The sequence below is a fragment of the Fukomys damarensis genome, unplaced genomic scaffold (genome assembly GCF_012274545.1).
Source record: "Fukomys damarensis isolate Sample0158 unplaced genomic scaffold, DMR_v1.0_HiC HiC_scaffold_14, whole genome shotgun sequence".
NCBI lineage: Eukaryota > Metazoa > Chordata > Mammalia > Rodentia > Bathyergidae > Fukomys > Fukomys damarensis.
In genome coordinates this window covers 79,957,706-79,981,319 of record NW_022900926.1, presented here as the reverse complement: position 1 = coordinate 79,981,319, position 23,614 = coordinate 79,957,706, and the positions used below count along the sequence as shown (strand labels likewise).

General features: G+C 34.9%; 1 protein-coding gene across 1 annotated transcript in view; it reads right to left on the bottom strand.

The window, feature by feature from the left end:
- The window catches only part of Sim1 (SIM bHLH transcription factor 1), a 73,971-nt gene that overhangs the window by 5,638 nt on the left and 44,719 nt on the right, over positions 1-23,614 (bottom strand). The window contains exon 10 of the mRNA XM_010607205.3: positions 22,230-22,398. Within this exon, the coding sequence (XP_010605507.1) occupies positions 22,230-22,398 (169 nt within the window). The remainder of the gene's footprint in view (positions 1-22,229; positions 22,399-23,614) is intronic.

Genomic DNA, 23,614 nt, shown 5'->3' with positions numbered 1-23,614 from the left:
CTTTAATTATTTTCTAGAGGTATATATGGATTATGAGCCTGTTCCACAAAGAAAATGAGTAGAAAAATCCTACTTTTTCCCTGCAGGGCTATAGGACGGAACATCAAAGAATCCTGAGTTGTAGCTCCCTGCATCACATCTTGCACACAACTCAGCCTTTTCTCCCAGTGAACACCAAACTGTCCTTTCAGAAGACACCACCTTAACTTTCAGCAGAGTGAAAGCCAGCAGCCCCTGGCCTTATTGAGTGCGGATCCAAGGCCATGTGTTCTCCCACAGCACCATTCACCTTCTTGCCTCTGAGAAACTCAGGTCATCAATGCTGTTCCAAGGTAGGGGTTGTCCAGACTCTTCTTGTTTTCATAAAAGTATAAACTAGGTCTATTTCTGAAGTACTCCAGTCAAGACTTCTGAGCCCTTTTGAGAGAGTGAAAAAAGCTTTCCCTGAGTGTACGTGGGAAAGTGTTAATGGCGCAGCAAAGAACATTTTGTCCTTCAGTCACAAAGAAAATTCAACACGAAGCTACCCTGGCATGTGTGAGGTACACATTTCAAGAGCACCCAAAGAAGAATTTGTAGGATAAGCTTCTTGTCAATAGTCTGAAACTAAGTAGTAAGTGCACTGCCTTGAGATTTTCAAGCAGGCAGAAGTTGGGTGATTCGGTAAACTCGGACCTCACATTGCTTTGAAACTACTGAGGAAGAATTTAGCATAAATTTTTAGGTTTAAAAAAACCTGTGAACTTGCACCTATGCACACCATCAAAACTCTATCGACATTCACTCCCTCAAAATGAACTGTACTAGATGTAAACTCTGTTGAAGACACTACAACCCCATTATTCAACGTGAAATATTTCAGGTGTTCATTAAATATTTGAGAAAAGAGAGAGGGCAGAATAAGAGGAAGCCAGCCAGCCAATGTAAGCAGCAAGTTCCGCATAATGAATGAATACTGTAAAAGAACAGTCTCCTGGTCTTCCTCACACCTACTTTTGGCATTTACTATACTCAAGCAAGTGATTTAATTTCTTTTAATAGGCAAAAGGTCATGATGATATTAACCAAGAAGGGCTGTACCAGAGATGAGGCCATTTAATGAAAAAAGCATTAGAGACACAGAGCCAGAATTTATTTCCATTTCCCTACTAGAACTTTCAGGGTAACATCGGGTTAATGACTTCATCTTCCTTAGCCTCATCTGTAAAATGACACATTGGGTTAGATTAGACCTCCTATAACTTTTTCTCATCTGTAATATTCTTTATGATACAGTAATTATTTGGAGTACTTTCTACTGTTGAAACATGATTTCTACACCAATTCCTATAATTAATTTATTTAACGATAATAATAACTGGGGAGAAGTATTACCTAAATCCAAGGATGTTTATTGTCATGGTTATAAGGAAGTTATAATGTAAGGTATAATACCATACCATAATATTGTCGGCACTTTACCATAATACCGATTTTCCCTCAAATATCTCATTTATTAGGAATTATATTAGGTCTTTTGTTCAATAAAGTATTACATTTTGGAGTACAAAGGATACTTTACAATTGAGTATTTAAAAATGACTCTGAATCTGAATTGTTCTACATGCTCACTTTGTAAAACCTATAAGGTCCTTAAGAAGCACAAGTTTAGTTACATGTGACCCACATCATCAGTGTTAGTAGGGGCAAAAAATACGACTAACTTCAAATAACTTATAAGTAAAAAAAATTTAAAATTCACCAGTAGCTATTGTGAATCTGTGGTTGCAGAATCTGTGGGTACAGGGTGAGCGAAAGTGTAAAGGGCTTCTCTTAGGGGGAGAAAAAAGGTCAAATCACCTTCAGAAATAAAAAGCACACGAAGTGTTAAAATAAAAACACAAGTCAGTATCTGGTGATTCACAGCACAGGGCACAGGGAATGGTCTCAAAAGTAAGCAAGCTACAAAATGGTAGCCTTTCAGAAGTGTCCTTTCCATGAGAAAAGAACAAATTGAGAATGGGTTTTGTTTCTCAGAGACATAACAGTGAAAGGAAAGGAGAAGAGAAAGGAAATAAGCATTCAGTAGACATGAAAAAAATAAAGCCCAAGATGGATTTATCCTGAGCTTCAACCTACCCCTCCCACCACACCATTATCCATTTAAAAAGCTGTAAAGCACAAACTGACAGGAAAGGGTGTTCTTAGAACAGCCCATGAAATGCTAAGGAGTTGGGAAAATTTTAAACTTCATGTGAAATTTCTGTAGAAAGAAAAAGACAATGGATATACAAACACTTCAGCTAATAAAAATTTTGATCAAATTAGCCGTTTATGAAAATAAATGTGAAATCAAATACCCTCAACAAACATTTAGAGATATGCATACACAAAGACGTGCACATAAGCACACACAGCTAGTATCAGGAATGAAAAATTGTAAAACTAAGAAATATACTCCAAATATCCCACTCCAGAGGCTGGAGATGTAGCTCAGTGGTAAAGCCTTTGCCTAGGATCTGCCGGGCCCTAGCTTGTTCTCTCTCTCTCTCTCTCTCTCTCTCTCTCTCCCCATGCTCATAGAAAGTAAATAAGTAAAATATAAATTACAAACTGTGAAAAAAAGAATATAGGTGCATTTGGGGAGGTACCGGGGATTGAAATTGGGTCTTTGTGCTTGAGAGGCTGGCAGCTGAACCACTGAGCCAAAGCCCCAGCCCAAAAAGAAAATATATTTAAATGAAAATTTAATAAGCAAAATTGAAGAAAGGTCAGGAAACATCTAAAAGGATAAGAATTACCAATATTAAAAGGATTAGAGGAAAAATGGTTAAGAAAAGATAAAAGACAAAAAAAACAGTAAAACAATTTAGAAAAGAGCAATGGAGTGAGAGAATCTCTCTATCCAGCTTCAATATATTGCTACTATAATGAAAATTGTTAGTGTTAACAGAGAGATAGATGAATAGATCAATAGATTAGAAGAGAACACAAAAACAGACCCACACAAAATTCCCAATTTATTTTTGACAAATCAGTGAACAAAGGTTAGACTTCTCAACAAATCAGTTGCACATTAACAAGCAAAAATTTCAACCTAAGTGATCCAGTAATGCCTATTTCAAAATGCTCAACAACTTGATCACAAGTCATCTTGATCACAAGTCAGGTGTGGTAGTGCACATTGGTAATCTGAGCACTCTGGGAGGCTAAGGCAGGAAGATAGCAAGTTCAAGACCAGCCTAGCAACTCAAAGAGACACAGGAGGTGTATGGGGGTGTGGGGCACAACAGGGGCTAAGTAATGGGGATGTAGCCAGCCCTCACTGTAAAGGCCCTGGGCTCATATAAATCTCATTATGGCATCAATATAGTAAATCTTGAAGTTGGATAAAGATATTCTCTTACTCTATTCTTTTCCATATTGTTTTAGCAAGTCTGATTCTTTTGTCTTCCATAAGTGCATTGTTCATTTATATCCTATCTCAATCACTTTCAGTGTAATCCTTTAAATTTCTATAATTTTTGTTCTCTTCAATATTCTCAAGCCTTTCTTCAGTTTTGCTTATCACATTTTCATTCAAATCTATTCTTTTTCACAGCTTGTAATCTATTTTTCACTTATTTACTTTCTTTGCATTCGCAATTTGTTATTGTTTTGTTTTTGTGACAGTGATCAACTGTTTCCATACCACAAAGAGAAAAAAAGATCACAAACTTAAATGTAAAATATAAAATTAAATGGCAGAAGGAAATCTTCAAGATCTAGTGCTAAAGAATTCTGAGAACTGACAACAAAAGCACCATACATAACAGGAAAAAATACCAATTTCTGCTCTGCAGAAAAAAACAGTTCAGAGGATGGAAAAATAAACTACAGACAAGAGTAAAGCATTTGCAAACAATATAGTCAACAAAGACTAAATATCTAGAATATATAAAGAACTCCCAAAATTCAACAATTAAAAACAATAGGTAAAAGTGAACAGGCATTTACCAAATCGGATACATAGAGGGCAAATAATAATGTGAAAAGACATTTAACAACATTAGTGATTTAAAAGATGCAAATTAAAACCACAGTGTAATAAACTTGACTAAAATAAAAACTAATCAGACCAAAAGTTGGCAAAGATATCGGGAAGCTAGATCATTTCCACAATACTGGTGGGAGTGTTAAACGGTATAGCCACTCTGCAAAACAGTTTTTCAGCTTCCTAAAAGCCTAAATGCGCAATTACCATATGTAATCCTGGGCATTTATTCCAGAGAAGTGAAAACTATATTCATACAAAAATCTGCACATAAATGTCTATAGTAGCTTTCTTCTATGAATATTTCCAGATCCTCCTTCATTATTCCCTTTCTTTTAAAATTATTCATAGGGGAAAATTTACCACCTTATCCATTTTTAAATGTTCAATTCAGGGGCATTTCTTAGGCCACCTATCATCAGAACACTTCGTCTTGCTTAACTCAGCCCCCTAACAATGAAACAATAACTCCCCATCCTCTTCTCCCTGGAGCCCCTGAAAAACCACCATTCTTCTTTCTATCTCAATGAATTTAACTAATTATTGTAGGTGTCCTGTGTAGGTGCAAGCATACATTATTAGTCTTTTTGTGACTGATATTTCTCTTAGCCTAATATCCTTCATCCATGTTCTAGAATGTGTCAGGATTTTCTTCCTTCCTAAGGGTGGATAATATTCCACTGTTTGTCTATACTACATTTTGTTTGTCCGTTCATTTGTTGGTGGAGACATTGGTTGTTTCCACCTTTTGGCTATGACATTATTTCAAATGTGTATGCACAGATCTCTTTGAGACTGGTCTCAATCCTTTTGGTTATATAACCAAAAGTAGAATTAATGGGGCCTATGGTAATTCTATCTTTAATTTTTGGAGGAACTGTTGTGATAGTTTCAAAGCAGCTATGTCAACTTACATTCTTGCCAACACTAAACAAAGATCCTAACTTCATGACACTTTCACCAACACTTTCCTGGGCATTTGTGTGTAATCATGTCATTTATAGCTATTGTAATGGTGTGAGGTGGTATCTCACTGTGGTTTTTATTTGCATTTATGTGATGACTCGTGATCTTGAGCATTTTTCATGTATGTGCTGATCATTTAGATATCTTCTTTGGAGGTTTTTGTTTGTTTTAGTTTTGTTTTTGTGGTTTTTGTTTGTTTGTTTTGGTATCAGGGACCGAACTTCGGACCTTGCACTTGCAAGGCAGGCAGTGGAACCATTGAGCTAGATCCCCTGCCCTATATATCTTCTTTGGAAAAAAGTGTTTGTTAAAGTCCTTTTCCCATTTGCATAGCTGTTTGTTGCTGTTACAACAGGTTTGTGTTTTCTTTTGGCAGTGCCTCAAAAGTGCTGTACTACTGAGTGAAAAAGGCCAATCAAGGCTGGACAATTTCATTTTCATAACATTCTTGATGACAAAATTAAAGAGAGGAAGCCCAGATAAGTGCTTACTAGGGATTAAAGACAAAGCAGAGGAGGGGAGGAGTAGGAATGACTCTTAAAGGGCAACACGCAGAACCCTTATGGTGGTGAAGGTCTGCACTTTGACCATAGAAATGTAATATCATGGTTGTGACACTGTACTACAACTCTGTGAGATGTTACCATTGCCAAGAAACCAAGTAAAGAGTATAAGGGATCACTGTTAAAATTGTACATAAATTTATAATTTTATTGAATTGCATGCTATAATTGCATGTTCATTATATCAAAATAAAAGGTTTACTTAAAATAGCAAAGAAGATAAATCAGGAAAACACATTAAATATGCCACAAGACATACAGTGTATTTATAACAAAGTAAAAATGACAATATTGAGCCAAACATATTAACCACAACAATAAATGTAGCTAGACTTTGTGAAGAAATTCTTAGTAGCACGGGAACTAGCACAAAGAAACAACAATTCGGATCTCATCTTATTAAAAAGTTTCTGCACTGCCAGAAAAATCAAACAAAGCAAGAGACAACCCACAATGTGGGAGAAAAATTTTACCAGGTGTTCCTCAGACAAAGGTGTACTATCTGAGGCCATACTCTTAAGTGAAATACATAAGGCACACATGTGTAAATTCCCAATAGTTTCACTGGTGTGAAAAACTAAAACTGTAAATGAGATCCTAATGGTATAATTGGCAGAGTGAAATAGGAAGAAAAGGGCTAAACGTGTAGGGGAAGTGGGAAGGGAAGGGGAAAGGAAATAAGAAAAAAGAAAAAATATGAGAAAATGAAAATGTGGAAACAAAGTTTTTGTAAATAGGGAAGGGTGAAGGGGGAGCAGGGAGGGCTGAGGAATGAGCAGAAAATGAGAACCAAGACCTGTCAGGTAAAGGTACAAGATCCCAAGATGAACGTAACTGTACTGTAGACCTAAAAAGTACCAGTAAACTCAATGATAAAAAAACTCAAAAAATTCAGACCCCCAAATATAAAGACCCAATTCAAAAATGGGCATCTGAAATGAATAGGGATCTCTCAGACAAAGAAGTAAAAGCATCAAACACATAAAAAAATGTTCAACATCACTGGTCATTCGAGAGATGCAGATGAAAACAGCATTGAGATTCCATCTCACCTCAGTAAGAATGGCTGCTATCAAGAAATCAACCAATAACAAATGCTGGAGGGGTTGTGGAGAGAAAGGAACCCTTCTCCATTGTTGGTGGGAGTGCAGACTGGTGCAACCACTGTGGAAATCAATATGGAGATACCTTGAACAAGTAGGACTAGAAGTCCCATTTGACTCAGCTATTCCTCTGCTGGGTATCATCCCAAAAGAATTAAAAGAATCATACCAAAGTGATATATGCTTATCCATGTTTGTAATAGCTAAAAGCAGCACAATTGCCATCAACTGGAGATTGGATAAAAAAGATGTTTTTTTTTAATAAAATGGAGTACCACTCAGCCATAAAGAATGAGAAACTAGAGATATTTATAGTTAAGTGGATGCACATTGAGGCCATACTGTTGAATGAAATTAATAAGTCACACATGTGTAAATATCTGGTATGAAAAACTAAAAGTGTAAGGATCAAAATGTATAATTGATATTGTATAATAGAAAGAAAGGGTCTAAAAGAGTAGAGGAAGTGGGAGAGGTAGGGGAAAGGGAAAAGAAAACATGTGAAAAGGAAAATCATGGAAACAATGTCTTTGTAAATAGGAAAGTGTGGAGGGGCTGAAGGAAGGGCTGGGGAATGGGGAAAAATAAGAATCAAAATAAGTTATGTAAAGGTACAAGATCCCAGGGATGAATGTAACTGTACTGTAGACCTAAAATGTACCAATAAACTTAATAAAGATAAAAAATTTAAATAGGCTTAAATCATCATTAAAAGAAGAAAAATGGTTTTCAAAGTGACTCACAGAACAAAACCTAGCTCTATAATGAAGATAAGAGACATGTCTAACACAGTGTTTCAAAAAGCTAAAAATAAAAAGAGAAGCAAATATAAACAAGGCAAATGTAATCATTAAGAATTCAGGAGGGGCTGGAGATGTAGCTCAATTGTAGAATACATTCAATCTCAGTACACAATGACAACAATAAATAAATAACACCAGGACTTAGGATTCTAAAAGTCAAATAAAGTAGAATTTAGTCTAAAAATGCACTAAATAAAGCAAAACAAAAATTTTTGATATTACAAAAAGCCATAGTTCTCCAGGTATAGTGTTACATACCTGTAATCCCTGCACTCAGAAGGCTGAAACAGGAGGATCATTGTGAGTTCAAGGCCAGTCTGGGCTACATAATGAGTTTAAGACCAGCCTGAACTACATAGCAGAACCTTGCCTCAAAAATAAATAATAATAATAATAATAATAATAACAGCCCTAAGACATATGAAAAGATGTTTGACTTCTTCATAAATTAAACCAAAATAAAACAACACTGACAAACCATCTTTCAGCCATCAGATTAGCAAAAATTCAAATGCTCAACAACACAATTTTTGGAATACCTGTGAGGAAACAGGTATTCTTATATTTTCTGAGTGGTCATGGAAACATGCAATCCCCATAGAAGAGAATACCTAAAAAAAGGAGTATTTTTACCTGTGACCAAGATGTGTCCCACTTCTAAGAGGTTATCTTAAAAAGTATACATAAGATTATTCATTGTAGCAACATTTATAATCATAAAATATTAGAAATCCAGACAGATTAATTAAACAATACATACACAAAATAGAGAAGTAGGTGGTTGTTTTTAAAAATGCATACACATGAAAGGAAATTAAGAATATATATGTGTGTGTATAATAGGCTGTATTTCCTGTAAAAATGTGAAAAGTAAAATACACATGTATCTTCTAGCTTTAAAAGACATGCAAGGATAAACCAGAAAGCGCAAACTGATTACCGGAGACAGGAGGGGGAAAAGGAAGGCAAAAGCATAAAGGAGAGAATGTACTTCCTAGCCTTGTCCAATGAAAGTGCCCAGGATCAGTGACATGCTAGCCATGTAAACACACTTGGTATATAAATCTTGGCTTTTAAATACTATTCTCTACTGAAAGATATAACTAATTCCAGGTTTGGAGCAGGGAACTTACAGGTGAGCCTGAAACATCTTGAGGAGCCACAAAATAGGTTAAGTGCTCAAACAATAAATATAATAGGAATGTGTCAAAAAGACATGTAATCAAGCTTGACAGAATCCCCATCGACCAATCCTGGAAATTTTAAACAAAAGTAAATAAGGCCAGTAATGAACAAATTTTACTCCACTAAACTTTATAAGAATCCATGAATTTGTACTGATAAACAAACATAAGAAAGAGAAGAATCCTCCTTGGATTCCTTGGACTGGTAAGGGTAAAGGGAGGGGTTGCATTAGAATATAAACATTTTTCACTCATCCTAGTAAGGATTTCTTTGACCGAACACAAATCATCATAGATAACAAATCGACTCAGAAAAGTTTGATAAGGAATAGGCTTGATATGGTTTAATGTGTCTCCCCACAGATTATTTTTCAACTGAAAGAGAAAAAAGAACAGTAATCACACAGGAGAGGAATCAGATGATTTTTTTTTTTGACCTGGTGATCAAAATTAACATTTCCAGCTCAGAAAAGAGTAACATCAAGAACCTCTTAATGTGGTATATACTCTGAAGTCTCGCTTATGAAGTGTTCCAGCACATGGTGATAATCTGAATCTAACCATGAGAAAGTTGAAAATGTGTCTAAAACTGGTTTATGTTTTTCAAAAATGCCAATATTGGGCCAGGGATTTAGCTCAGTGGCACTGTGCCTGCCTCGCAAATGTAAGGTCCTGAGTTTTTCCCTAGTCCAAAAAAAAAAAAAAAAAAAAAAAAGCCAATATCATGAAGAAATAACAAAGATATTCTTCCATTAAAGGAGACTAAAATGTCATGACAACTAAATGACAAATAAATTCCTCGATTGGATCTTAGAGAGGAAACAACAAATTCCACAATGGCTCTTACTGGGGAAATCTCAAGTATGAGCTACCATATTGAATAAAAAGTATTTTATCAATGTTAAATTTCCTAATTTTAATAATTGTTCTCTGGCTGTATAAAAGAATATCCTTATCCTTAGGAAATATACATTGAAGTATTGAGCTTTAGATAGCCATTGTATATGTAATGTACTACAAAAAAGTTCCAAAAAAATAAATAATGAGGGAAGAGGAAGAGAGTAATAATGTTAATATGTTATAATGAAACAAATATAGCAAGTGGTAAGCACTGGTGAACCTAATAAGTATAAGGAACGCTCTGTACTGCTATTGCAACTTTTTTGTAAGTATGTAATCATTCTAAAATATGTATTTGAAAATAAAAATATTCTATAAGTTTATGACTTATTTTTATAGAATGATTTAAGAGAAATCATTCTATAAAAATGATATGTCTGAAGAAATACAAACTTGCACTCCTAAGACCATAACTTAATTTTTTGAGTATCTTTGTTCTTGTTACTGATTATTGATTTTGTACATAAAAATGTGCTTAAAAGTTATCAAAACAATTGATCTGTTGTACTGTCATTTATTGTGACTTGTCCAAAATATAACTTTTCCTCACCCTTGGTTTTCCCATTTACAGAAAAGAAACAGACTATTTTATAGGATTTCAGTTCCACAACACTCTTAGAATGCATTTATGTAAAGGTCCTTGATTAATCACTTTCACTTAGGGAATGGCATGAGTTACTAGAAAAGCATCCTATGAAAACCATTTTTGCCTCAAGACTGTATTATCTAATGGATATATTTTCAGTCCCACTTACAGACTTGTGAGAGATAAAATATATGGTAAAAGATAAATTAACCTTCTCAACTGTAAAAAAAAAAGAACAGGCCTCTAAAAACATTTAAACACAAAGTTTTTTTAAATAAATATTCCAATTTTCCATGCTAGAATGTACTTTGTGACCAATATTTCTTATCACTTACAATTTGATTAAAAAGACTAAAGATATGTGGTAAGTAAAGAGAAGAGGAAGAACCCTGGTCAACTAGCTCACATGTAAGCCTGTGGTCCTCTTACCCATTCAAAGAATTTATACTATTTTCAAGTAAAATAAAATACTTTATGATCTACAAGGTATCTGCTCTTCTTCCTTTGAAAAGGTAACAACACTTTCTTCTATATTTAAAGGAGGGAAACTGAATAATTTAAGCTTCTATTTTAATTAGTTTACATCCATCAGTTAAAATACACTAAAAATTAATTTTGGGTTAATTTTGCTAAAACTTCTGTTTTTCCTTCCTAGAAGATTTGTTATGATTGTGGAATACTTTGCACCTGGAACAACTCTCATTTCTTATTTAAAATTTAACAAAACAAGCACTGTGTGTGCAAATTTTAAAATGAGTGAGATGAATAATGTCCTTATTCTCATTAAATATGAAGCTAAATGCCACCCACCACCTCCCCTTTGGGATTCTGCTCATGAAAGAGTCACTCCACTTAGAAGAGACTTATGCCTCATCAGGTTAAAGGTGGAGTTTAATAAGTGTCCAGCAGGAACTACTTCAAATGACTCATGCTAATAGTTACTGAGTACTTATCATTGTCAAGGCAACATGCAGGTGATGTGAAATACAGTCCTACCTTCAAGGTTTTCACATTACGATGGGGATAAATAATGCACAGAACATAACTATAATAGAATTTAGAAAACAATAAGGACTTGAATAAAGAGAAAACCAACATAAGAGTTCAAAAAAGTGAAACACTGTTCTCTCCTTCAACACCTTAAATTGTTTAGGAAGGGAAATGAATGAAGACTAATTAAAGGATAACTTACTCTATGATTTGCATAATCTAATATGCACAAAACCTTTTTAAAATACCTTCTACACTTTGTTGTACTGACCTTCCACAGACATTGCTTTAGTCATAGTAATTGAAGTTTAACAGGACAGATGCAATTCCAGAATCCCCTTTCTTCATCCCTTTAGTTAGAGATATTTAAGTTAAAAAAGCAATAGAGGGCTGGGGATTTAGCTCAGCGGTTCAGTGGCCTGCCTTGCGAGCGCAAGGACCCGAGTTCAATCCCCAGTACCAAAAAAAAACAAAAGGCAATAGAGTTCTACCTCTAAGGAGCATAGGTCCCCAACTGTAGCTTTACAAAGAGAATTATTTTTCCAACCTCCACACCCCAGGAATTCATCTTCACACACCCTTAGGTGATATTCTTTATTTACTAACGCAGCCTTCCTTCTAACACAATTGCACCCAGTGATATTTCTCCTTTGATAATAGTCCTAAGATTCATTCCTGCTTCAAGAGCATGTTCCAGACAGGTGCTCTGCATTTGTCTGGATGTGGCTGCAGCAATCCAACTCAGGAAAAATGCCAGATGTTCCAACAATAGATGTTACAGTTATCTATTTTTATTCTGACAGCTCATTGAGTTTTTATCATTTTTAGCTGTAAAATATATAAAGAGTCCCTCTTATGGTAAAACCCTGTTTTCCATGAAAAACTTTCACTCTATTAGGCATAAGCAGCTTTCCTTTTGATTTGTGTCTGAACCATGAGAGAGGAGAAAAAAAATCACAGATGCAGACTGCATTGTACTAAGAACATATGCATGCTTTTAAATCACTTTTATCTTACTTTTTACTAATGTAACCCTGAAACATAAAATATGTTCCTTTTTTCATTCACTGTTATGGGAAGAACAGATGGTGAAAGAGTTAGATTAAAGTAATACAGCATGCCCATTAAAATATCCCCCACTGCTGGAGATGCTTCCCTCAAACAGGAGTCGTGTTTACTATAAAGAATGGCTTTGGCTTACACACATTGGAAATTGTCAGGGATTTTCTCCAGAATAAACATAAGGGTAGGAAAAAACTAGTGTCAAAATCAAATGCTTTTTAAAGTGGCAATAATTCACACTATTCTGCTAATCTAAAAGATTGAATGAAACCAGGTGTCTATGATAGTATAACTGAACAGCAAGCAAATAATGACGTTCATTTTTAACTTGAAAAATTGTAGAGTCTAAAAAAACATAACTAAGTGAAACTGCAGAGATAATATGAAGTAGAAATTTTTTCTCATTCCTCCATTCCTACAAATAATACACAGAAACCTTTTTGCTATCACTTTATCCCTAATGTATTACCTTATTAATAAACAGCAACCATAATTCTATAACAGCATAATTATGTATGTAAGATATATTGATAAAGGTTAAGAGCAATATGAGTTCTGCCAAGTCTCACAAATCAGAATTGTAAAAGAACCCTTCTGAGGATTTTTATAGAATTTACTTTAATTACGTATAGTTCCAAAAAGGTTAAACTTTCTTTTTAATTTCAAGGAAAATTACAGAATATATTCCAAAACAAAAATATATCAATCCTGAGTCACATTCCAGTGTTGATGATATTACAAGAGAAACAAAGTAGTAAATATATCCACTTATACTACAAGTAATGATAAAGTAAATACTGAATAAGAATTCAACTATTGAAAGTTTTAAATATTTTGGCCATTTCTTACTCCATTTTACAGAATAATATAAATTGTTAGTATCTCAAAGTGAATATTTAAGAATATGCTCATAATAGCTTCACTCTTTTTATGCTTGTAGCCATCTATAATTGATCGTTTATTGTGACAACTCTAATCCATATTTTAGCTATTTTTAGCACCAAAAATATTTTGGCAAAAAAAAAAAAGTCTCCGATCTGTAAATTCCCTGATATAGTCCACACAAAGTAGAAACACAGGAAGTTTTGTTTTGTTTTGTTTTGTATCCCTCAACTGTGATTTGAAATGTCACAGACCTTCTCTTAACCCTTCCCCTACAGTTATAAAAATGTTCCTGGGATTCAGTTCACTCATTTTTCTCACAGAAGAGTAACCATAGTGGACATCTCCTTAGCTGTCACAGTGATGTAGAGTTGGAAAGGAATCGGCCCACCAGACCCAAGGCCGGCTTTGCTCCAGTGTAATTCTATAAGGAATCTCCTGTAGGCTTCCATGTGAACAGGGCTGTTCTCAAACCAAGAAATCCGCAGCACACCCTTTTTGTAAATCCAAAGGTGAATGCCTGAAGACGTCTACTTTTATTGCACTCTGAAGATTTTAAACAGGTAATAACGAACATGGAATAAAATTTTCTTAAATTCTTTATCATGGTATCCACAGCTATGAGTGATAAAAATATCCCAACTTGTATTAGATAATATAGAAATATCTCTAGCTCAGGAGCACTAATTTTAATGGTAATCCTTTTTCATGATGGGCTTCGGGCATGAGCCAGAGCCACTTCGATCCTTTAACTGACGCTCTGAGTCACTAGCGTTTTCCACATGTAAGTGGCAGATTCCATGGGCTTGAATTAGACGGGTACAGGTGGTGCCACCTGATCCAGCCCCTTACTGAAGCTTTGTTTGGTCTTCACTGCTTTATTCTGGATCTGGACAAAGGACAGGCTGCCCAAGCTGCTCCTGGCAGCATCTTAGAACCGGGCTGACAAATTAGTAGGCCTATTACTGGCCTTCTGCATGCTGAAAGAGAAACACTCAGATCTGTAATTCTGTGAAAAGAAATTGAAACTTGAAAACCATCGGCTGAGTCAATCCATTTCAAACTGCTGATTACAAATGAAAGAAAAGGTCTACCTTCTCTTTTTCAAAGCTGAGCTCTGTAAACTTGAAGAAAAGTAAAACAATGTAAAATATATGCTAAATAATATACAGCAGAACCTTTTCCCCCATATTTGAGGTATACTTGACAAAAGTGTTACATGTTTAAAGTGTGATATGACAATTTAATAATATAAATATACGTTAACAAATTAGTGCCACAATGAAGTTAACATATCCACCACCTCCCATAGTTACCTTTGTATGGGGGGTGTGGAAGTTTCCGATTACTCTTAGCAAATTTCAGGTGCAGAATGTAGTCCTAACTATAGTCACCGTGCTCTACATTAGATTCCCAGCGCTTATCCATCTTATAACTGAAACTTTGGACTCTGACTAAAATTCTCCATTTCCTGCACCCTCCAGGTACTGGCAACCACTATGCCATTCTACTCATTCTATGAGTTTTGACACTTTTTTTTTTTACCTACAAATGAAATCATAAAGTATTTATCATTTTCTGGTTTATTTTACTTAGCATAATGAATTCCAAGTTCAGCCATTTTGTCACAAATGGAAAGATTTTCTTTCTTTTGTGGCTAAAGGATAATCTACTCCATGCCATATTTTCCCCATCTGTTAACCCATCATCGGACACTTAGGTTGTTTCCGTGTCTTCGCTTCTGTGAAACACCATAATAAGTGTGGGCCTGTGGACATCTCCTTGAGGTGCTGATTTTGTTTCTTACAGGTATATACCAAGAAATAGAATTGTCAGATCATACAGTAGCTGCATTTGAAATTTTCCAAAAGCTCCCATATAACTTTCCATATGGCTTCATCAATTTACATTTTACTAACAGCACTCAAGGGTTCCCTCTTCTGAAATCTTCACCAATACTTGATACATTTTGTCTTTACTAGAATAACCATCTATCAAGAAAAAAGGAGGGGGCAGGGATTTAGTTCAGTGGTACCATGCCTGCCTCTCTCAAGCTCAAAGTCCTGAGTTCAATCCCCAGCACCAAAATAAATAAATAGATAGATGATAGATAGATAGATAGAATACCCATCCTAACACATGTGAGATTTTATTGGATTTATCTGATAATTAATGATATTGACTACCTTTTTCAGCCAGATAGCCATTTATATGTCTTTTCAGAAAAAAAAAAATCTCTATTCTCAGGTCCTTTGACTAATTTTAGTTTAATTTTTTTAACCATTGAGCTACATGAATTCCTCAAATATTTTCAGTATCAGCTGTTTATAAGCTATAGGATTTTCAAATATTTCTCCCATTCTAAAGATTATCTTTTCATTATATTATTTCATTTGCAGTAAAGAAGCATTTTGGGCTGCTGTAGCCATATATTTGTTTAATTATGCTTTTGTTACCTGTAATTTTTGTGACATATCCAAAAAAAATTGCCAAAACCAATGTCAAGAAGGTTTTTACCCTGTTTTCTTTTAGGAATTCTGTGGCTTCAGGTTTTGCATTCAAGCCTCTATTCTATTCTACTGCTGTTTTTATGCTAATACTGCATTATTTTTATTATTACAGTTCTATAATAACCCAAAATCAGAAGCATACCTCCACCTTTGTTCTGCTTTCTCAAAATTGCTTTGGCTATTCAGAGTTTTTATGGTCCTATACAAATCTGAGGACTATTATTTTCTATTTCTCTCTTGTCTTGTTTCTAATTTTAAAGAAAACTTTTCAAGGCTTTCAAACTTAATAGTTCGGTGTTGTTCACATTCTGCATTATATTAAGGTACATTCCTTCTATAACTAATTTGTTGAGAGTTTTATTATTAAAGTGTGTTGAAACTGTGCCAAATGTGCTTTCTTTACTGAGATGATCATACGATTTTTATCCTTCATTTTGTTAGTATGGTGGTGTATCACATTTGTTGGTTCATGTATGTTTAATCAGACATGCATACCAGTGATAAATTTCAGCAGTCGTGGTATTTTTTGGAATAGCATTGAGAATTTTTGCATGTATATTACCTATAATATTGACTAGAAATTATCTTTTCTCTCAACATTCTTATCTGACTGTGTTATTGAAATATTGGTCTTGTAAAATAAGCTTGGAAATCTTCCCTTCTCTTCAAATTTTAAAATAGTTTGAAAAATATTGGTATTAATTTTTTAACTGTTATGTAGAATTGACCACTGAAACCATCTAGTTCTGAGCTTGTCATCTTCAGGAGTTTTTTGAATACTGATTCCATGCTTTTCTTCATTATTGCTCTGTTTAGATTTTTTATTTCTTAATGATTTAGTCTAAGTAGATTTCTAGAAATTTAGCTATTTCTTCCAAGCTACAAATTTATTAATATACAATCATGTCTTTTTTTTTCTTGGTCCATCCAGTTTAAAGTTTGTACATTTTGTTCAACTTTTTAATGTTAGTTTATTCTCTATTTCGCTTACTTCTGTCCTGATCTTTATTACCTCTTTTCCTTCTGCTAACTGTACTGGATTGGTTCTTCATCTTATAATTCCATTAAGTGTAAAGTTGGATAGAGATCAATCTTTTGTTTTATTTTGATTTTGGTTTTTGTTTTCCATTAAGTTTATTAGTATATTAAAGCAAACAGTACAGTTATATTTATCTTTGGAATCTTGGTTTTTGTTTTTGCTTTTGTTTTTTTGTTTGTTTTTGTGCTGTGGATCAAGCATGGGGCAAGTACTCTACCATGGAACTGTACACCCAGCCCTTATCTTTTTCATTTTGGATGTTTCTCTCCATACACTTTCCTCTTAGAATTGTTTTTGCTGCATCACATAAGCTTTGATGCCTCACGTTTTCATTTTCCTTTCTCTCAAGATTTGTTTTTCCCTTTGATTTTAACTTTGACCCATGGATTGTTCAGGAGTATATTGTTTAATTTCTATGTAGACTGTTTAATTTCTATATATTTATGAATTTTTCAATTTTTCTTCTGGTGCTTATTTTTAGTTTCATTTTTAGTTTTCAAAGCATTCAAAAGATGCTTTACATGATTCCAACCTTCTTGAATTTATCAAGGGAAAAGTGAGCAAAAGCAAACACCCACTGGACACCACTGTCTACTCCTCCAACTAATTGACAAAGGAATGAAAGGCAAAAAGTGGGACCTTGAGACCCTATGACTGATCACATTTTATAATTCCTTCTAAAATATTAGCTTTGCCTCCCCAAATAGACCTGGGATACGGTTCTGTAAGGTCCCATCTGTGGCACTTTATTACACATCATTAGTATCTAACTAAATGCAAAAGTGAGTTTAAAAAAAAACACACAAGCTGGGTGTGGTGTTACGTGCCTCTACTCCCATCACTCAGGAGATTGAAGCAGGAGGATCACAAGTTCAAGGCCAGCCAGGGCTACATACTGAGTTCAAGGCAAGTATGAACTATATAGCAAGACTCTTTCAAAAGAAGGAAGGGAGGGAGGGAGAAAGGGAGAGAGAGAGGGAGGAAAAAAATAAAGGTGAAACATAAAGGTTTCAACATACTGAGGAAAACTTTTGCTGAAATTATATTCAGAAGATCTAAAAAGTATCTGTTCTACTAATCTGATATTTCTATTGGAAAGAGGTATTCATTCAAAATTTATACAAGGTCACAAAATATTTTTTAAAGCCTGTATATTGAAAGACTTTCTGGCAAAATGTGTTGTTGTTGTTGTTGTTGCTTTTTGCAAAATGCATAAAAGTTGTATTTTTGTTATTTCTGGTCAGAGATTATATGTTTCTATGTTTTATATAATACATGAAATGGAGGAATAATTATAGTAATAGGAAAATACAATGTATAAAGGTAGAACTATGTTTGTGAAATTCTCTGCAACTTAGGAAATCAAGTTTTCAGGGTAATCCTCACTGTTGTATGTTGGAGGCCAGAAAGAACCCTTGTAGAAAGAGTTTGTAGCTTCACCGAAAGGAAGCCAGACTAGTGGCAATGAAAATTAAGAGGTTTCTGTAAGATTCTTTAAGATAACAGATGTGAAATAAAACATGAAAGTGTTACAGTGTGTCAGTAAGCAATTACTTTCAGGTTTCATAAGCAGGTACAATCTTATTTGTAAACTGTTAATAGGGGACACTACAGTATACTGATCACTGCTAATTAGTAAGAAAGGCCAGAGAAGGGCAGGAGGATACAACATGGTGAAGTGGTGTACACTGTCTCTGTTAAATGCAACTATAAACATGCCAACAGAAGAAGTCTTAGATGGAAACTCCAGCAGTGGGAAGCAATTTATTCATGATTGACATGATTAAAAAATAACTTTCAACTGGTATTTGAGTGCCATGACTTGTTGCATAAAAATATGTTGAAAATATTATAGCAATCTTGAACAGATAAGGTTGCAAAAATAAATTCTGTATAAACAACAGTTCTAAGTCGATGGACCTATGAAAAGCTTATGTTGCCATTTTCATGAAGAAAAATCCAATAACAATAAAATACAATGCATAATGGCAAGATTTCTGCTGTACAGCAGGCCAGTACCTATGTGCAAAATCTTTGAGAATTAATTATGATATTTCTTATAACAGTTCTTCCAAAAAATTCAATACAATTCCATTTTGACCCCTCTTGTCCCAAGTAATGCATAGAGGTACAACAGTTATTGAGTTATTCATTAAGTGGCTATAATATAATCAAATCTAAAACCATTCCCAAGGATATCTCATATAAGAAAGGCACCTGATGGTTCATCTACTACTCCAAACAAACTGAGAGATGGTAATGAATTATAATTTGTACTTGTCTTGAATGTTCATATAAAAGTGCCTAAATAATTCCAAAAAGCAATGATGTTTGCCATTCATCAGATATCTGTTGGAAATTTCTATATATGCTGAAAATATAATAGAACAAAGAGCCCAATAAATAATACTGATAGAATTATTAAATCACCCTTTACTTAACTAAAAAGAGCCATAAGATGTTACTCTATGAGATTAATTTTGCTCTGGAAACTTCCTTTTGAAGAATCTGATTAGAATTTGTATGTTAAAAATATGTAACTAACAGAAAAGAAAGATTAGTTTACTGGTCATGGTGGCTCATGCCTGTAATCCCAGCATTCGGGAGGCAGAGGCAGGAGGATCGCTGTGAGTTCAAGGCCAGCCTGAGCTACATAATGAGTTCAGGGCTGCGGATTTAGCTCAATGATTCTGCCGCCTGGTTCACAAGCTCAAGGTACCAAGTTCAATCCCTGGCACCAAAATAAACAAACAAACAAAAAACTATAATGAGTTCAGGGCCAGCCTGAACTATAGAGCGAGACCCTGTCTCAAAAAACAAAAAAACAAAACAAAACAAAAAAAGAAAAGAAAAAGAAATAAAGACTAGTTTGGAAAAAATATTCAAAGATATTTAAAATGAAATACAATTAAAACTACCATCATTACATCATTAACAAGGAAACTAGTACGCATGTACGTGAGGCAGAATTCAAAGTTTACTTCACTGAAATATGTTTTTAAAGTATAATTTTGAAGTAAATCTATAATGTTTAAAATATATCTATAACAAGAAGTACGAAAAGCCAAGAATAAAAAGAATCTTATCTATTCTTCATCTACAGTATATTTTGAATTAGTAGAAATCTTTAGTTTAGTTCTTCATACACTTACACTGTAACTATTAAAATTAGTTCCCTACATTGTTTTCCTTGCTTCAACTACTTTAATGTTCAAATCTCTACTAGTTCTCTACAGGGCAAACTAAACTCCTTGGACTGGCATGTATTTGGGGCCAATTTATTTCCAACTTCATCACTCCTATTCCTCATTCAGACTATCCTTCCACCGCTCCACTCCCAGGTCAGTGAACGAGTTCCTGCGTTTCCTTATCATTTTAATCTGCCTGAAGGCCCCGCTCTTTTCCCGTCCTCCCGTAGGCTGAGTCCTAACCTCAAAGCCAAGTTACATACACGTTCACTAGCAAGGCTATAGTCCATGACACTGATATCATACAAAAAGTCCTTTGGAGATATTGCCGCTTATACCCTACTTATTCCACCATATGATTTCCCACTTTAACTGTACTGCAAAACCTGGACAGTCCTTATTCCACATATTTATATTCTAGCACCTTGTATCTAACCCATGCCCCCACCTCCCACAGTGACTCTACCAGCAACTTTCTAAAGCAGATATTCCTCTAGCATCTGCTGAGTCGGAGACATGCAACAGCAATGATGCATGAAAATTAAAAATTAGCTTCTCTTTAATGATATGAGGACAGTTTGAATAAAAAATGTTTAAAATAAAGTGTGCTACATTTCTATCTGTATGCAGCCCACTAGTAGGAACCCAGTCAGTGATTAATCTAATACCATGATTATCTAAAGTAAACACAATTAAGAGTAACGCTTACTACAGAAATAAATGTTAAGTAAATTTAACCTATCACTGTGCTATTTCGAATTAGACACAGTTAAAGTTCTACATTTATGCAACCATAAAAATGAATCCACAAACTTCAAGAGAAATCCTATGTGAACTTATGTGTATATGTGTGTGGTTTTTATACACAATAGAACACTGTAGAAGAGAGTACAATTCTGGAAAAGAAAAAATGAGAAATAAGGAAGGATTTTTTTCTACTTTCCACTCTTCTGTTATTTTTGTACTACAAAACATATGTAACATTGAAATTAACTCCACACACATTAGAGTAGTCTAATGAAAGTCAAAACATTTTTAGATGATTCATTTACTGTTATAGTGGACAAATAGAAATTTTAGATGGTAAGAGCAGAGCATGAAAGAAAACAGACTAAACAATGAGTTTTTGAAGGTCCAACGGGGAGATTTTGTTTTTATGGCTTAATTTCTGTAAAACAAAGGACAAACTCCTTCTTAACTTAGTATTTCCTAATTTAAATTCTTCTTTCATCTGTGTGTCCAACCCCGCTATATACTTAAGGACAGAACTACCCAAAGGCACAATCCATCCTTCCAAGTAGTAAAAGGAGACAGTAAAACTCTCTTCCCAAGGTACAAGACAATAATAAGAAAAGCATCTCATTAGATGTTCTCTGGGAGGAAGCAGCTGCCCTTCGGCAGTGACTTTGACTACACTCTGTACTTCTTAACAAAAGTGCTCAGCACTCCTAACAGAAGTTGTGCACTGAGAAACATCTAGACCTCAGACAATTATTGTCTTTTTCAAGGTAAGGAAACCTGGTCTTCTGTGGAAGACTTCAAGCTATATGACCTAAGTCTTTTGGAGGCAGAGCCCATAGTCTTCTCCCTTTCAGATACCCAGACACTAAAATATTCTAGCAAATAATAGCTTTTTAGTTATCATTGGGTCAATGAGTGATGGTTTCTCAAATAATACACATTTGAAGATATCAGCATAATCACATAGATCCAACAGGTAAGGAAATAATAATCGTTTTTGTACATATTGGATTGCCTTTTTGCTTAAAATTCTAACATAAATAATAATGACAACCTTGATGTATGACTCCAGGCATTTTGGTTTTGTAGCAGCACAGGAGTCATCTTCTTAGTTACCCCAGTGAACTGCAGAAAGTTGGATACGGCAACGACAAGGAAAAGGAAAAGGAAAGGGCCAGGGGTGGTGGCCCTATGCCTGTAATCTCAGCACTCTGAAGGCGGAGGCAAGAGGATTGCATGTTCGAGGCCAGTCTGGGCTATATAATGAGTTTAAGGCCTACTTGAACTGTATATGAGGCCCTGTCTTAAAGAAAAGAAAAGAAAAAAGGAAAAAATGGAGGGGAGGTAGTCACTCTCTTTTCTCAGTTCCTGCCCTAGAAATCTATTTTTTTATGTTGGCTATCCCTTTCTGGTTAATCACTATAGAAGAAAATTTTAGGATAAATGTCCTTGAAATAACAAATTTTGGTTCTGGCAGCTAGACTTTCATGAACTTTCTGTAAATGCAGCAAACCACAAACTCATTTCCATTTTTTACTGGCACAGTTACTTAAAAGAAAGAAAACAGTTTTAGAAAATCTTTCACATTTATAGACATTTTCAATTTATTAAAACCAGACGATTAATTCCAAACAGTTTTAATACTTCTTCAACTTCAAGATCAAACCAGGTCACAAAAAAAGAAATGGCAGCACACTTACCTGAGGGTAAGGGGAAGTCCTGGATTTTGATTTTGAGCTGGACAGCCTCGACTTGGTGCCCTTCCTGTTATCGGTCAGAGTGGGAGTTGAGCTGCTGGCATAGGAGAAAGCTGGTTTGGAGGCCGAGATCTGATCCAGGGAGAGCTGCAGCCCCTTGTACTCTGTGTCTCTGCAAGATGGGAAAACAGAGCCCTTAGTCATCCACTACAGGAAAGAAGTCATGCACTCTCTCATCAAGAATGACAGTAACCCATATGTGAAAAGGAAGCAAGCAAAAGTTACCCGTATAACTAGTCTCTGCAAACACCTGGGTTATTGCAGAAAAGCTTAACATTTAACTATAGTGTGTTAATGTGGCTACCACAGCCAGATTATATGATAGGCTCATGAAAAAAATAATGATTAAGATTTTTATCTTTATTTCTATGAGTTAAGTAGAGAAAAAAACCCTTAATTTAACTTCTCTGAGCTTTCATTCCCACAGAGGTGAGATATGAGTTATAAAGCCTGCTCTGAGTGTTTCTCATGTGGGGTGAACTCCACAGACATCTGGCCAAGTGATGCTACCTGATTATTAACAAGAATGTCTTCTATCAGCTCTTCCAAGATCAATCATTTTGGCAAACTCCAAATATTGTTACTGTTAGCTAAATAGTGCAACCAGGCTTATAAAAGCTTCCTTTCCACAGGGTAACTAATTCAATTCCCTCAAAGTACACTTTGCCACCAGTTCTTTCCATGCTTTCCTTCATTCAATAAATATTCACTTAATGCCTAATATATTCAGACTTTGTGCTGTGTGGAGATGCAAGAATAAATCAGGTATCTATAAGCCCTGTCCTTGCACAGATTATAATCCACATGAAGAATAAACAGTAGTTTAACATATATAATAATTGCATGCTAAATTTTAGAGGAATAGTTAACATTAGGAAGCTCACTTGAGATATAGTATTTAGAGGATGAAGATGACAAACTTGGTCCACCAAGAAACATAGCCTCAGCTCTCTTTCAGGCAGCAGTAAATCTCATTTGATGCCTAAATTTTTCTTAAGAGGATATCATCCCTTTTCACTGTCACTAGAACAGAATGTTTCACAATCTTCCTTATGAAGGCTCATGGAAGAATTTTCTTCCAGGTTCCAGAACTAACAGGGATGCTATTTGTTAATTGACTTCATGTAACACATCATGTTTCCTTTTTTGTGCTAGAAGTTGAAAGGCCCGAGCCCCAAGTCCAGTTTGTAATCACTTCTACAAGTGTACAAAGTTCTCATTTTTTTTTTTTTTTGAGACAGGGTCTCACTAGGTAGTTGAGACTGACCTGGAACTCACTATGTAGCCCAGGCTGGTCTCAAACTCACAGTGATCCTCCTGCCTCAAAT